This window comes from Plectropomus leopardus, chromosome 4 (assembly GCF_026936395.1).
Source record: "Plectropomus leopardus strain MGB_pleo_1.0 chromosome 4, ASM2693639v1, whole genome shotgun sequence".
NCBI lineage: Eukaryota > Metazoa > Chordata > Actinopteri > Perciformes > Serranidae > Plectropomus > Plectropomus leopardus.
Window position 1 is genome coordinate 1576653 of NC_142179.1, and position 13167 is coordinate 1589819.

At 38.4% G+C, this 13167-nt stretch overlaps 1 protein-coding gene across 4 annotated transcripts; it reads right to left on the reverse strand.

The window, feature by feature from the left end:
• Positions 1-147: 147 nt before the first annotated feature.
• On the reverse strand, positions 148-13155 carry LOC148189661 (uncharacterized). Of its 4 annotated transcripts, XM_088076225.1 has the most exons (8): positions 13025-13155; positions 10187-10287; positions 6634-6712; positions 5775-6416; positions 5639-5683; positions 5484-5540; positions 3694-4872; positions 148-2945 (listed from the first exon to the last, which is right to left on the reverse strand). In XM_088076225.1, exons 3-8 carry the CDS (start codon positions 6650-6652, stop codon positions 1345-1347), a joined length of 3543 nt encoding a protein of 1180 aa, XP_087932351.1. In that variant the 5' UTR covers positions 6653-6712; positions 10187-10287; positions 13025-13155; the 3' UTR covers positions 148-1344. The 4 variants fall into 4 exon arrangements, with proteins under 4 accessions (XP_087932351.1, XP_087932350.1, XP_087932349.1 ...); XM_088076224.1 differs by lacking the exon at positions 13025-13155 and having other exon boundaries at positions 10187-10509; XM_088076223.1 differs by lacking the exon at positions 13025-13155 and having other exon boundaries at positions 9537-10509.
• Positions 13156-13167: the final 12 nt, after the last annotated feature.

A 13167-nucleotide genomic window follows, 5' to 3' on the forward strand; every position in this document is an offset into this window, starting at 1 on the left:
TGCATTAGATAATTGTTCAGTCAAAATATATCAAGTGATCAAAACCGATCTGCAGAAGCAGCAATTTTATATTTAACATTAGAGCTCCACCTGCTGGACAAAACAGTGAACACGCACAGCAGTGAAGTAAATCACTGAAGTAAAAAGTACAGTAAATCTCTTAAGACAAAACTCTAATATTTTTATTCCATAAAAAAAAGAGGGTCAGCAAAAACAAATCTTTGAGTCATCAAACCCAAAACCTCTAACCAAGGTTAAAAATGTTAAAATGACACAAACAAAATCATAGAGAGTAGAATAAAACTTAAAAACAAAATCTAAATTTTAACTGGAGTAAAACTCCAGTCACCAGTGTTTGATGCTGCAGCTCCACCTGCTGGACACAGATGGGTAATCAGACAGAAAATATCACCGTGCTCAAAGCATACAAGAATTTTTAGAAGAAGAACTAGGACCATCGCCCAATTCTTGCTCTTTCTAAAGAGAATTTAAAAAATGGAAGCAGGTTTGTAAATACGTGTGTTGGAAAAATAAGTAATATTTAACAGCATACTAACAAAGACACATCGAGGCATTCCTTGTCTACACCATTATTGATTATCATTTTTGATTAATCTGACAAACAGTCCAAATGATATACATGATTTTTATATATTTACATTGATATCTGTGATTTGGGTCCTGTGGAGAAAACGCAACATCAAAACATTTCATTTCACTATAATCAAAGATAATCTCTAAAGACCCTAAAATAATTAACAATCAAACAATTCGGACACCAGTATATAAGAATACAATAAAATATAACAAACAACAATGAAAATGCACATGTCTGGGGACACAAGAACATGGCAATGAATGCTGGGACGTTACAAAGACGCGTGCTGGCACGGATGGTTACTGGCGGAGGTGTAGAAAAAAACTGCAGACATTAAGAACATAAAATAAAAACAAAACAAAGGTACTGATAAGTAATCAAGGAAGCAAACCTCCATCGTCCATTGGTCATTAATCATACATTGAGACACTTGGGTGTCCACTTTACCTGTAGTTACTACAGTTCATCCGAAGGGGGACAAGACAGATGAACCACATATCATTTCAATGTATCCAGTCAAGATATTTCACCAAAAAAAGCCAACAAGCTGACGATGCTGAAACAAAACTCAGAAGATCATTAAAGTCAGTAGGATCCATCCTCCAGGGACGTTCAACGCCTCAGCTAGATTTATTGGCAATCCACAAACTAGTTATGGAGATATTTTAATCTGGACCAAAGTGGTGGACAAACTGACTGCCATCCAAAGATCGAAGACGCTAGCATGGCTACAACAAAAAAAATCTTCACAAGACCTGACAAGGTGGTTTGTCGAGGTCTTTCAGAAGTTCCTGTATCATGTCACTTGTTTGTTTATCGTGCATTTGTTGCAGGTTTTCCTTTTGCTCTCGAGTTTCCGCTCTCTCCATTTCTTGTTCTTGTTTTTTCAGTAAGTCACGGAATTTTTTGATATTTTGTCGTTTTTTGAGACACCTCAATAAATCATGGATCTGTCTTTGACGTTTTTTCTCCAACTGCTCTTCCCTTTGAGCTGAAAGTGCCTTTAAGATGTTGTACTCTTCTGCTTTCATGTGTTTCTCCCGTTCTAGGTCTTTTAGGCATTTCTCTTTGAATTCATTGAATTCCTCTGCTTTCGCTCTGGCCTCTTTTTCATGTTCCTTCTTCAAATGCATCAGGTCCATGTCGTACTTGTCCTTCAACGCCTTTCGCTCTTTTTCCTCTTCCTTTCTCTCGTTTTCATACGTTTCCTTCATAATCTTCTGTTCTTCTTTGAACTTTTCAGTTATTTCACTTTCCTCCAGTAGCCTTTCCTTATTTTCCTGATCTCTTTTTAACCACCATTCTTTTTGTTTCTTTTCCCAAGCCTCTTGTTGTTCCTTCATCTCTTCTGTTTTCTGCGTCAGTTTCTTGTCAATGTTTTCCTTTGATTCCAATTCTTGTTTCATTTTTATCTCCATAGCTTTAAGTTTTTTTTCCCATTTCTGTCTCTCTGATTCTTCATGTGTTTTCCTCACCCGCTCCTCTTCTTCTCTCATTTCTTGGTCTTTTCTTCTTTTGTCAAGCTCCTTGCTAATGTTTTCAATATCTTGTTTCCTTCTGAATTCTCTCTCTTTAGCTTTTGCTCTCTCATCATCCAGTCTTCTTTCCATCATCTGCAGTTCCTCATCATATTTTCTTCTGAGATCCTCCCTCTCTCTCTGTATCTCTTCTTCCTTGTTTTTTAGGATCCTCTCTACTTCTTTCTTTATAGCTGCTTCGGCCTCTTGCAGCATCTCATTAGTGTAGCAGCTGCCTCCATTTGTCTTCACCATGGAGTCAATCTTGGTTATCAGCTCTCTGACTTGTGTCCGGTTGTGTTCATCACGGTTATTGAACACATGGTATCTTCCTCCACAGTCAGCAATCAGTTTCTTGCAGGAATCAACACATTTTTCTTTAACATATTTTTCAATGGACACTTCGTCAGTTTCCAGTGAATCTCCTCCAGTGAAAAGAATGATGGTGAAGTTTTCAGAATTCTTTCCAAAGCCTTCCTTGATGAGTTTTAATGTCTCCTTCGCCTGCTGTGTAAATCGACCAATTTTGATCACCAACAGAAAGACATGTGGTCCTGGAGCCAGAAGACTGATGCATTTCACCATCTCCTCATTAACCTCTTCATGGGACAAACTATTGTCGAACAGACCAGGAGTGTCGACCACAACAACAGGACGACTGTCCACCTCACCAACTGCTTTCTGACAAAGTTTTGTGACTGATGTTTGGCTTTGTTCAGCGGTAAACTCCTTTCTTCCGAGAATGGTGTTTCCTGAGGAGCTTTTTCCACAGCCGGTCTCTCCTATCAGCACAATCCTGAGACACTCTGAGCTCTGCTTCTCATCATCACCTGTGAAATAACAAAACCCGGGGTCACTAATCTGACAGTACATGTCATAGCACAGGCAGGTAATATTTCAGTAACAGTTTGTCATCACGTCAACTGAAAAATGCTGTTGAAAATATTCCTGTGCAGACACGCAGCCTAGTCAAGTGATGTCCAGTGGTAATGGAGGCACGAAAATAGTTCATGGATTTTTGGCAGAATGAAAAAGATCTAATCTTTAAAATGTTTCTGTGATGTAGGAAACACAATATAACCACTGATTCAACATGCTTCTCTGCAGTCAAAAATGACTTCAAGATTTCCACATTGCTGAGTTACTGTAAGGGTCAATGAACAGTCTGTTACAGATTTAGGTATTTGCATCATTTTTATCTATAATTTGTCATCTTGTCTCATCAGCATCATTTGGCTTAAGGCATTTTAAGGGAGTTAAGTATTGTAGATGTTCAATATTCTAGTAATTGTTTGCAACATTGCAGTTTAGGTTGATCTACGCATCTTCTGCATTAAAAAAGGAAACTGCCAAAGGTAGCATGTGCATGGAGAGGAGGACTGGTCCAAGAATACTAATGCAGAAATTCTGTCCTCTTCAGGGATGAGCGTTATCAATCATTAGATATGGACCTCATTAAATGAGACCCAGCTTGTTGAAAATTACTTTTGGTAGCCATTCAATAAACTCAATGACAACAGTACAAGCTCAATAGTGTAGTCTGATGTCTAGATCTGGGAAAGCTGTTAACATACTTACCAGTGATGGTGCTCTTTTTTAGCATCTGAAGTTCAGCATGTTGCATGTTGATAAGTTTCTCTTGTTGGATGATCTTGGCTATTTGGGCATGTGCAAGTGTTTCTGTTGTATAGCACTGTTGTTTGTCCACCATATTCAACATCTTGGCAATCTGCTGCTGGTCCTTGACATTGAGAACAACATATCTGCCTCCACAGCTCTCACAGAGCTCCTGGATGTCTCTGCTTTCTTTTACAAAGTTAACAACAGCTGGAGCTGTAGGATCTGACTCCACAGTGAACAGAATCAAGGTGAAGTCATTGACTCGAGAGCTGAACGTGTCCTGGATGGTCTCTAACTCTCCCTTGTCTTCATCGGTGAGGGGACCCACAGGTAGGACCAGGATGAAGGCGTGGACGCCCTCAGGATCACAGAGGGACACACACCTGAATGATTCCTCCATCACTGCCTCCTGAGGTTTTCCATACAAGGCAGGCAGCTCCACCAGGGACACTGGACGTCCACACACCTCTCCCTGATGTTTAACACTCTCTGGATGAAGCTCTGTCTGACCTAAAATGGCCTTGGCTGCTGAAGTCTTCCCTGCTCCTGTCCTCCCACACAGAACCAGGTTTAAAGCTGGTCTCATGGGCTCAGACTTTGGTCTGATGGTCTCTTCAGTGAAGGTGAGAAAGGATCCTCTGTTGTCCTGCACAATGTTCTCCATCTTCTCCATTAACAGTGTGTGGTCATTTTTTAACATGTGGTACTGTCTTCCTCCACAGTCTTTAATGAGCTGCCTGATGGAGTAACATGTTTTATCCTCTTCTTGTTTTGTAATGACCATCGAGTGCTTTAAAGCATCTCGACCAAATAGACTCAGAATGAACTTCAGTGTTTCTCTGTTTTTCTGTGTGAACTCAGGAGGTTTCACTAACAGCAGCAGGACATTTGGTCCAGGAGGACAAAGAGTCACACAGCTCCTCATCTCTCCTATGACTGCTTCCACACAAAGACCGAAGATGTCTGGAGTTTTCACTACTGTTAGCGAATTTCTCCTCCACTCTCCATAGATGGGCACACAGTTTTTGATTGGCGTATGTTTCTGTAAATTAAAGTCTTGGTTACCAAGGATGAAGCTGCCGAGTGTTGTCTTTGGATCGTCACTTTTGCCCAACAGCACAATCCTGAGTGCAGATGCTGTAAAACAACATGAATATTTAGTGTTTTATAAAGTATTGGAAATAAACTAAATTTAGGGCCCTAACAAATAAGGCTGACTTTAAAGAACTGCAATGAAATTTAGAATGTATTTGCAATTTCTGGTTTTGTATAATATTGTGCCTTTTCTAAAATGCACCTTACCTTAGACTAGTTATTTTTTTGTCAATACTTTTAATAGGACGGTTCACTCCAGCATCAATATTTTTCCCTCTAAAAAGCTGTTCTGGTTGTTAGTCTAGTTTTAGATAGTTTTGGTGTGAGTTGCTGAGTGATGGAGATATCAGTCGTGGATATGTCTGCCATCACTCTAATATAATGGAAGTATATAGCAGTTGGTTTACAGTGCTCAAAGTGCCAAAAATAAACAAGTGAAAAAATAATAATTGTAAAACACATTGCTACATTTCTCAGGTGCCGCAATTAGAGGGTTCTTGCCACTGTTTGTTCAAGAGTGTCAACCCCGACACATTTATTTCACATTTGCAAAACATCTATCACATTCTTAGTGACTGCGAACCTCAGATTTAAGACATGTTGAATGTTTGCTTGTGGCATGTCAAAGACTCGATCAAACAATCTTTACTTACTTTGCGTCATTTTGCTTTGCGCTTCTGACGGGTTGTATGACATGTCTGGTGTTAACCCTGTGAAAGAAAAAACAACAGTATACCCAAAATATAAAATGCATCCTATAGATCTTTGTGTACATTACATGATGATCATTTGTAATGAATTCACTTACAGCTGGAAAGATAGTTTTTTGTCACATCCACAATAGCTTTCAGCCCTACAAAAAGATCACCGCAGTTCATTAAAATAAGTGCTGACTTAATGGTTTTCCTTAATGAAGACTTATTTATCACACATTTATCACTTACCACCAGGTCTAGCAGAGTCTGAGTCGACAGAGGATGTTGCCTGTTTTTTCACATTTTGATGATCGCCAGGTAAAGTAATCTTTGGATCTTCGAATGAATCACACCTCAAATGCTCTCCCGTGTTCTTTACAATTTGATCTAAGCGCGTAAACAGCTCTGGGCGTTCAAGGCTCTTCTGCCTCATAAATCTGTTTCTACAACTTCTGATCATGTCGTTCAAGGGTGGATGTCGCAAATATTCTTCCACTAAACCTGAACTCTCCTCTCTGGGTGTCGATATAAGAACCAGTGAATGATCAAACGATTGATTGCTGAGGAGTTTCAGGACTCTGCAGAGCTTCAGTTTTTGTTCCTCAGTGAAGTCTTCAGGCTGCAGAACCAGCAGGAACACATGAGGTCCAGGATCAAAGTGTCTCACACAGTCTTCAACACGTTTTTTTAGTCTGTGTTCAGAGATGTTGGGAAGCAGCAGATCTGGAGTGTTGATGACAACTATTTTTTTCTCTTTCAGCCGTCCACTGATCGGCAGACAGCAGTCTGGTTCTTCTTCAGTGTAAAACAGGGTTGCTCCCAGAATGAAGTTCCCCACTGAACACCTCTGAGACCAGCTGTTCCCCAAAAGAACAATCCTCAGCTCAGACACTGAAAAGAAAATGCAAAATCAGGAGGCACAGCTAACCTACTCACATCAAGAGAATACAATCAAATGGATTCACAGTTTCTTCCTGTTAGTCCAGCAAACAAATACAAATGACCAGTGGCTATTTCTGCTGAAAGCACATGGATAAGTTCATGTATACAAAAATAAAAAACCATCACGTGTGTAATGTGTGCAGACTAATACTCTGACAGGACTCACCAGGTGCAGCGGTCACCATGATGTCAGTCTGCCGGAAACACTAGAGACGTATTTACCAGAAGACTTTTAATCTTTGAACCTAAAAAAGAAAAAAATGGTTTTACTGACTAATAATTTCCTGTTAAAAAAGGCTGTTTTTTTCATTTACCCAGTCACATGTGTGCAGAAGTTTTTGTTCATGGACACATATTTATGCAGTCATGTGCTCCTCTGCACTCATTTAAAACAAACACGTGTGACATAATATTTTTGACATCACCACAGCAGGGATCTCTGTCGGGGTTGCCCAAGTCTGACCGCAGACAGTTGTTGTTATTCAAGCATACGCATATATTCAGGCCTCGCCTATGTTTTTACTAAAGCTAAAGAGCAGATTGGGTTTCCCTGCCAACATGATCTGTATGTGAAATACAGATACAATATAATTACAAGGATGAATGCATTTTTAACAAGTAAATTGACTTTTAACAGTATTAACTTTTGTTGCAGGTTACATTACAACAATGCAGGAAATAAAAACAATAAACCAAATTAAAACAGACATATGAGCCAATTTCTGGAAAACCTACCAGCCGGTTAAGAGGAGAGAGTAGTCGGAATAAAAAAGGATTTTTAACATTTGTAAACCACCGCAGCATACAATCATACAGGTGCACACAAAGTATGAGGCGATTGGTCCAGTAGTTTGCAAGATTAGCTGCAGATATATGAAAACACTCTCACACACACCTGGCAGAGATAATTACACACAAATCAGTTTCAACTAAAGGAAGACTTTGAATTGTTTGGAACAATAAAGCCTGTCCCTCGCCTTAAACAGGTTCTCCTCTTCTTTTTTTTTTTTTTTTTACATGTGCCAAAGGTGTGGTTCAGGTAACATTTTAGTATTCATAGCAGTAGTTTGGCATTTTGCCTTCAGCTCAAGGTTGTATTTATTCAAAGTGATGATCCTTATTTTTTTTGATCACATTAGGTGAGACGGCACATTTTGATAAAGATGGTGGGCGCTCATCTAAGATAATAAATGGTCACGTATGGCCAAAATATGTTTGTTTGGTTTTTTTTTTTTTTCATTGTAATGATGGGACGTGGTTTCTAAGACGTCGGTAGGGATATGAAGCAGGTGCTGACCATGTGCACGGGTGCAGATTTTGCTCTACCACCGTGTTGAGCTTGTGGCGGTTGCCGCTGGGCGCTTTCACTGATCAAATAACACGTCAAAAGCAGGAAGAAGACAATACGGAGGAACGAAAGAACTGGGTCTGGGAAACCATTTCCACCAAACTTCAGGTGAATGGTAAATTGTCCAAATACACAGAAATCTTAAGAAATTTCAATGATTCAACTTGTCTTACTACAGTATGCAGCTGCTTGTGAAAACATTTTGCTTTTTTGGGGATCTGTTTTGGAGTTAGGCGGTTGTCGGGGTGGTTGCCACGCAGCGGTGTGAAAACAGCTTTAGATCACAGTTTGGCTGTGAGTTTTGGGAAAAGGCGGACCCAGGTAATACAATTAATTGAGGAGATACTAAAAATGATGTGAGTAGAGGCACAGCCAGTTAAACGGGACCCAATAAGTTTCCATCTTCTGTCAGACAAACATGACGACATTCCCAACAGAAACATTCACACCTGCAAAAGTGAAAGTAAGAGTCCAGCTGGAAGATTCACATGCAGGTGTCAAAAACAAACAAACAAAAGAACAACACACAGTTCAGTCCACTGTCCTTAAAGATCACTCGTTTTACTTCAATCGGACTTACAGCAGATCTAACTTCAGATTGTTCTGTTAACTTCAATCTGAAAGTTTGAATTTGATCCAAATGTTGATGTTGATGAATCTTGGTTCAGAACAAAAGACAGAAAAGTAGCAACACCAATCAATAAAATCAATTCTAATCGAGAGAAGAGTTGATGCAACTAGATACTCCTATGAATATGTACATATGTATCTATGTACACAGCTGTATATGAGCTGGTGGGGTTTTTTGGACACAGGCGGACAATGACAGCGGCGCACACCGGCGGGACAACCGCGGAGACACTGGCGGACATTGAGAGCGGAGCAGACACCGATGGAGACACCGCGGAGAATAGGAGCAAAGTGGACACTGGTGGACACACCCGCGGAGACACCGGTGGACAATAAGAGCGGAGTGGACACCCACGGAGACACTGGCATTCAATGACAGCGGACACCAGTGGGACTACCGCCGAGAATGAGAGCGAAATGACACAGATTTATTATTTTGTTTTTGTTTCCTGGTTAATTTGTGTTTTTTTCCTTTTAAGCATTTAATGAGAAAACAGACGTCTTTTTCCAATATTTGGTTTATACAGAAAAACAAATATACATTACATTGTGTCAGTTACATTAATAATTCTCCTGCACTGCGTTTATATTGGTGAATTTCTGATATTAAATGCAGTACTTTTTAATACTTTATGAACAAAGATGAAATAAAACAACTCTACAGAATACTGCCTAGTCCAAAAGTAGGCAATTCAAGATGAGTCCAAATCCATCCAGACACAACAGTCACAAGATAATGTTCAATTACGACAGCTTTTAACCACAAACACACTCTCTAATCATACTGCTGCTTGAATATATATTTAGCAAATGTAAAAATGAAAAAAGTAATGTAAAAAAAATCCCCCTGAAGTCAGAGTACAAACGTTTTGCATGACTTGTGATCAAACCCAAACACTAATCAGGAGCCATCTCGCCCACCTAAATGAATGTGTTCCTGAACTTTTTAATTTCCTAAAAAATAGTTTTTACTTTAAATGTTTAATGTTTAATGTGCTGTTTTCTTTCTTTTTCTAAATATGTTGATGCATTATGTCAGGCACTCTGTAAAGCTGTTGTGTATGAAATAAACCGTGCTCTGTCTGTCTTACCTGGTGCAGCTCCCTCTATGTCTCCTCTGTCCTCTGTACACTCATCGTTCGTCTAATGAGCCACCAGCCTTTCATTCACATCCCTTCAGCAGCTGCCTAATTAAAAAAATCCTCCCCTGTTGTGTCATTTTGGCCGTTGCGGCTGCGTGTTGAAACAGGCACGTCACAATAAAGATACTAAAAATATCAAAACACCTCTCCATTGGTTTCTGGGGAATTTCTCAGGGCCAAATAGCGGAGCAAGGCGCAGGCAATTAATTATTCAGTTAATCAAATAACCCTGATCCCACCGACATGATAAACGTACAGAGATTACTAACTGAACACAAGAATGAGCCCCGCAATTATTGGTGTTCTAAAAACAGATTCTGATTAATATGGATAGTTTGAGTTTAATCACAGTTAGTTAACTCTAATCGTCACACCTGAGAAAGGGCTGTATTTATGATCATCATCAGAGCACATGAAGAAATCTGTCCTTCAAAATGACAGATTTGATCTGAACAGCCCGCACTCACCTGAGCTCACCTGACACTCCTCAGTGTCCAGTTACAGATGTCAGACTCACACACTCATGTAGGCTAATCAACCTTAACTCAAAGCTGAGTTTTGGTGTCTCAGTAATTACTTAATTTTGGCAGTTTTCTTACCTGCTTAATGGTGTGCTGCGCCATCAGTCCAAGATGATGACAGTGAAACTGAAGAATCGGCTCAGAACATGTTGAGATGTGTTCGGAGCCAAAGAAAAAAGCTGGAAATGTAACTGAACATGTTTATTTCACTGTGATGGGAAAGTAACTTTGAGAGCACGGCTTCGCAAACCGATGACTTCACACTGAAAGAAGAAGAAGGAGCAAAGCTGCCCTCGAGTGACATCGAGACATGCCCTTTGATTAACTACAACTACTTAGAAGAAGTAGTTCAAGCTACTTTGTAAAACCACACAACAAAAACAAAACAGAAAAGACACTGACCATGTACACGTGATATAAAAACAAATAATATAAAAGTCACAAATGCCCGTTTCATTTATATCTGTTATATTATTAATATGTATTATAATACTTATTACGAGTCACAAAAAATAAAAAATAAGGTTTTTATTTTGATGTCTTTGTATTCAATAATATTATGCACAACCTGAACTGAAAAAAAAACCAAAAGATACAAGTCTGACTTCAGTACATATTTCAGTCTGAGGTTAAACTATGTTAGTTTCACAGCTGCAGGGAATTAAGGGTATAAACTAATTTTTGAAAAAAAAAAATCATAATAAAAGAAGAAGATTTACAAATAATATGGAGAAAATATACCATTAATTTTGAAGACGTGTCTGTTGTTTCCCAGAATGATTTATCCATGTACAAGACAAAGGACAAGGCAGGAGTTCATTACAAGGTGCAACTGTGTTTTGGGGACCATAAAGTGTAAAACGCGAAACAAACAAAATACACACTGTGTGGCGATATTAAATGCTGAGTATAAACAGTAGTAGTGTAAAGTATAAGTATAAACAACCCAAAGTGTCAGAACTGAAGTACAGTACTGACACTTCAGGCAGTGGAAGAGTTTTTTTGTACTGAGTTTTGTTTTGTTGTTCCGATGCCTCAGTTTTTCTTTTTAATGTTTCCAGTTCATCTCTTAGCTGTCTAATTTCTTCGCTCATATATGCAGTTGGTTTTTCAGATATCTTTTCTTTTTTTGATTTCATCATTTCTCCATGGTTTCTTTCAAAACTTTGTTTTTGCTGTGAAATCTTGTGCTCCATTTCTCTTTGAAAGTCTTCCTTTGCCAGTTGGAAGATGAGAGACACGACTGCAGACAAACTGCCACTACATGTATCAATAAACAGTAAATAAAAACTGTGCTTACCGGTGCGCACTGGTGGTTTAAAGTCTCCCTCTGCTGGTGCAGTCAGAGTCCTGAAACATTACAACATGACTGTCAGGTTATCATGTCCACACTGAACTTATCTGCATAAACATGACTGGACTGTCCCTTTACAAGCACGGTTTTCATGCTCCGTCTAACGTGGATGTAAATATTTAAAAACTGGAATATTTGAAATAATTGCTCTGCATTTACACGACATCTGATCATAATACCACAATGAAACACTGAATTAAAAGGAAGATGCTGCTGCAAACAATGAATAAAAAAGTACTTAACAGTCTGGGACCAAATAGGTAAAAATATATAGTCTCCAACAAGCTCAGACTACTGCAGAGTCATTTTTACCTGATGACGTCATTTTGATCATATTCGGCATATGGATCGAATACATGCTATTTCCTTTAGATGTACTGTCACAATCAATGTTGCTGCTGATCATCGACATACTCCAGACTGTCATCATCATAAAAAAGAAAAATCTATTTGGCATGTAGTATATTGAAAATGATTATTTTTTTCCATCTAAAAGCAAAGTGGCATCTTGACAAAAACCGGCATTTAAAGTGTTGAAATTTGGAAAATTAATTAATTATTAATGTTTTATATTTTTGATTAGGACTGAGGCTGGATGAAAAAATTAACTCAATGAAAGTAAAAAATCATATCAGTGTAGGTTGTAATATTTCCCTTTAGCCTGATTTTTAAAAAACACATTTTTGTGCTGGTGTGAGTGGTGTGAGTGTGAGTATTTAACACTGCACAAAAAATTTAATGTATAAAAATCTATGTTGCTGCTAACCACTGGCATATGACAGGCTGTGATCATCAAAAATGAATTATAAAAAATCTACTTTGCATGTTTTGTATTGAAAGTAATTCATTTTAGTTTTTTCATCTTAAAACACAGCAGCATCATGACAAAAACCTGGCATTTAAAGGGTTAAAATTTTGAAAACTAATTAATTGATGTTGATGATTAGGACTGATGTTGGTTGGAAAATTAACTCAATAACTTAAGTAGAAAATAATATTAATGTATAATATTTTCTTAAGCTTGCTGTGAGTGTGTGTAATATTAAAGCAGACCTTAAGGGTTAATATTTGGCGTTATTGAATTAATTATATTTGCTAGAGGGATAACTAATTTTCTCTCCTAAATAATCAATAATTTTGGGTCTATAAAATTATTTGTTTTCTGCCATTTGGAAAATATCAACAAGTAGCTGTTAGCACGACCGTTAGCTAACCTGCTGTCCATGTTTGAAACATATATTTGAATTTTTTTCCTCTACCGTATTTCAATAAAACGTGAATATCAAATATCAAGTGTTATGCACATTCATGACTTGATATCTCAGCTGGAAAAAGTTTATTTTGTTTGAGACTTTTCTCCTTTTTTGTGTCAGTTAGCTTTAATAGCTAAGCTAACTGCTAGCTTACTGTGGCCATTTACTTTGATGTAGCCGTTAACCGAAACTTTTACATTTCGGGCGTTTTATTGAACGTTTTTTAACAGTTAAAGCAACAAAAAAAGACATTTAAAAGATTGTAAAGGAGTATAAAACAACTTTAACTCATAATGTCAGCTTATTTACCGGACATTTGGGGCTTTAACGTCCATCAGTCTAGAGGAAAATGGCGACTTTGTTGTCCGTTAATCAGCGTCACTTTTTTCCAGGTGTGTCCCCGTCAGACCGGAAGCTGCGCTGCCAACAGGTGATTGGACTCATCCGGTTCC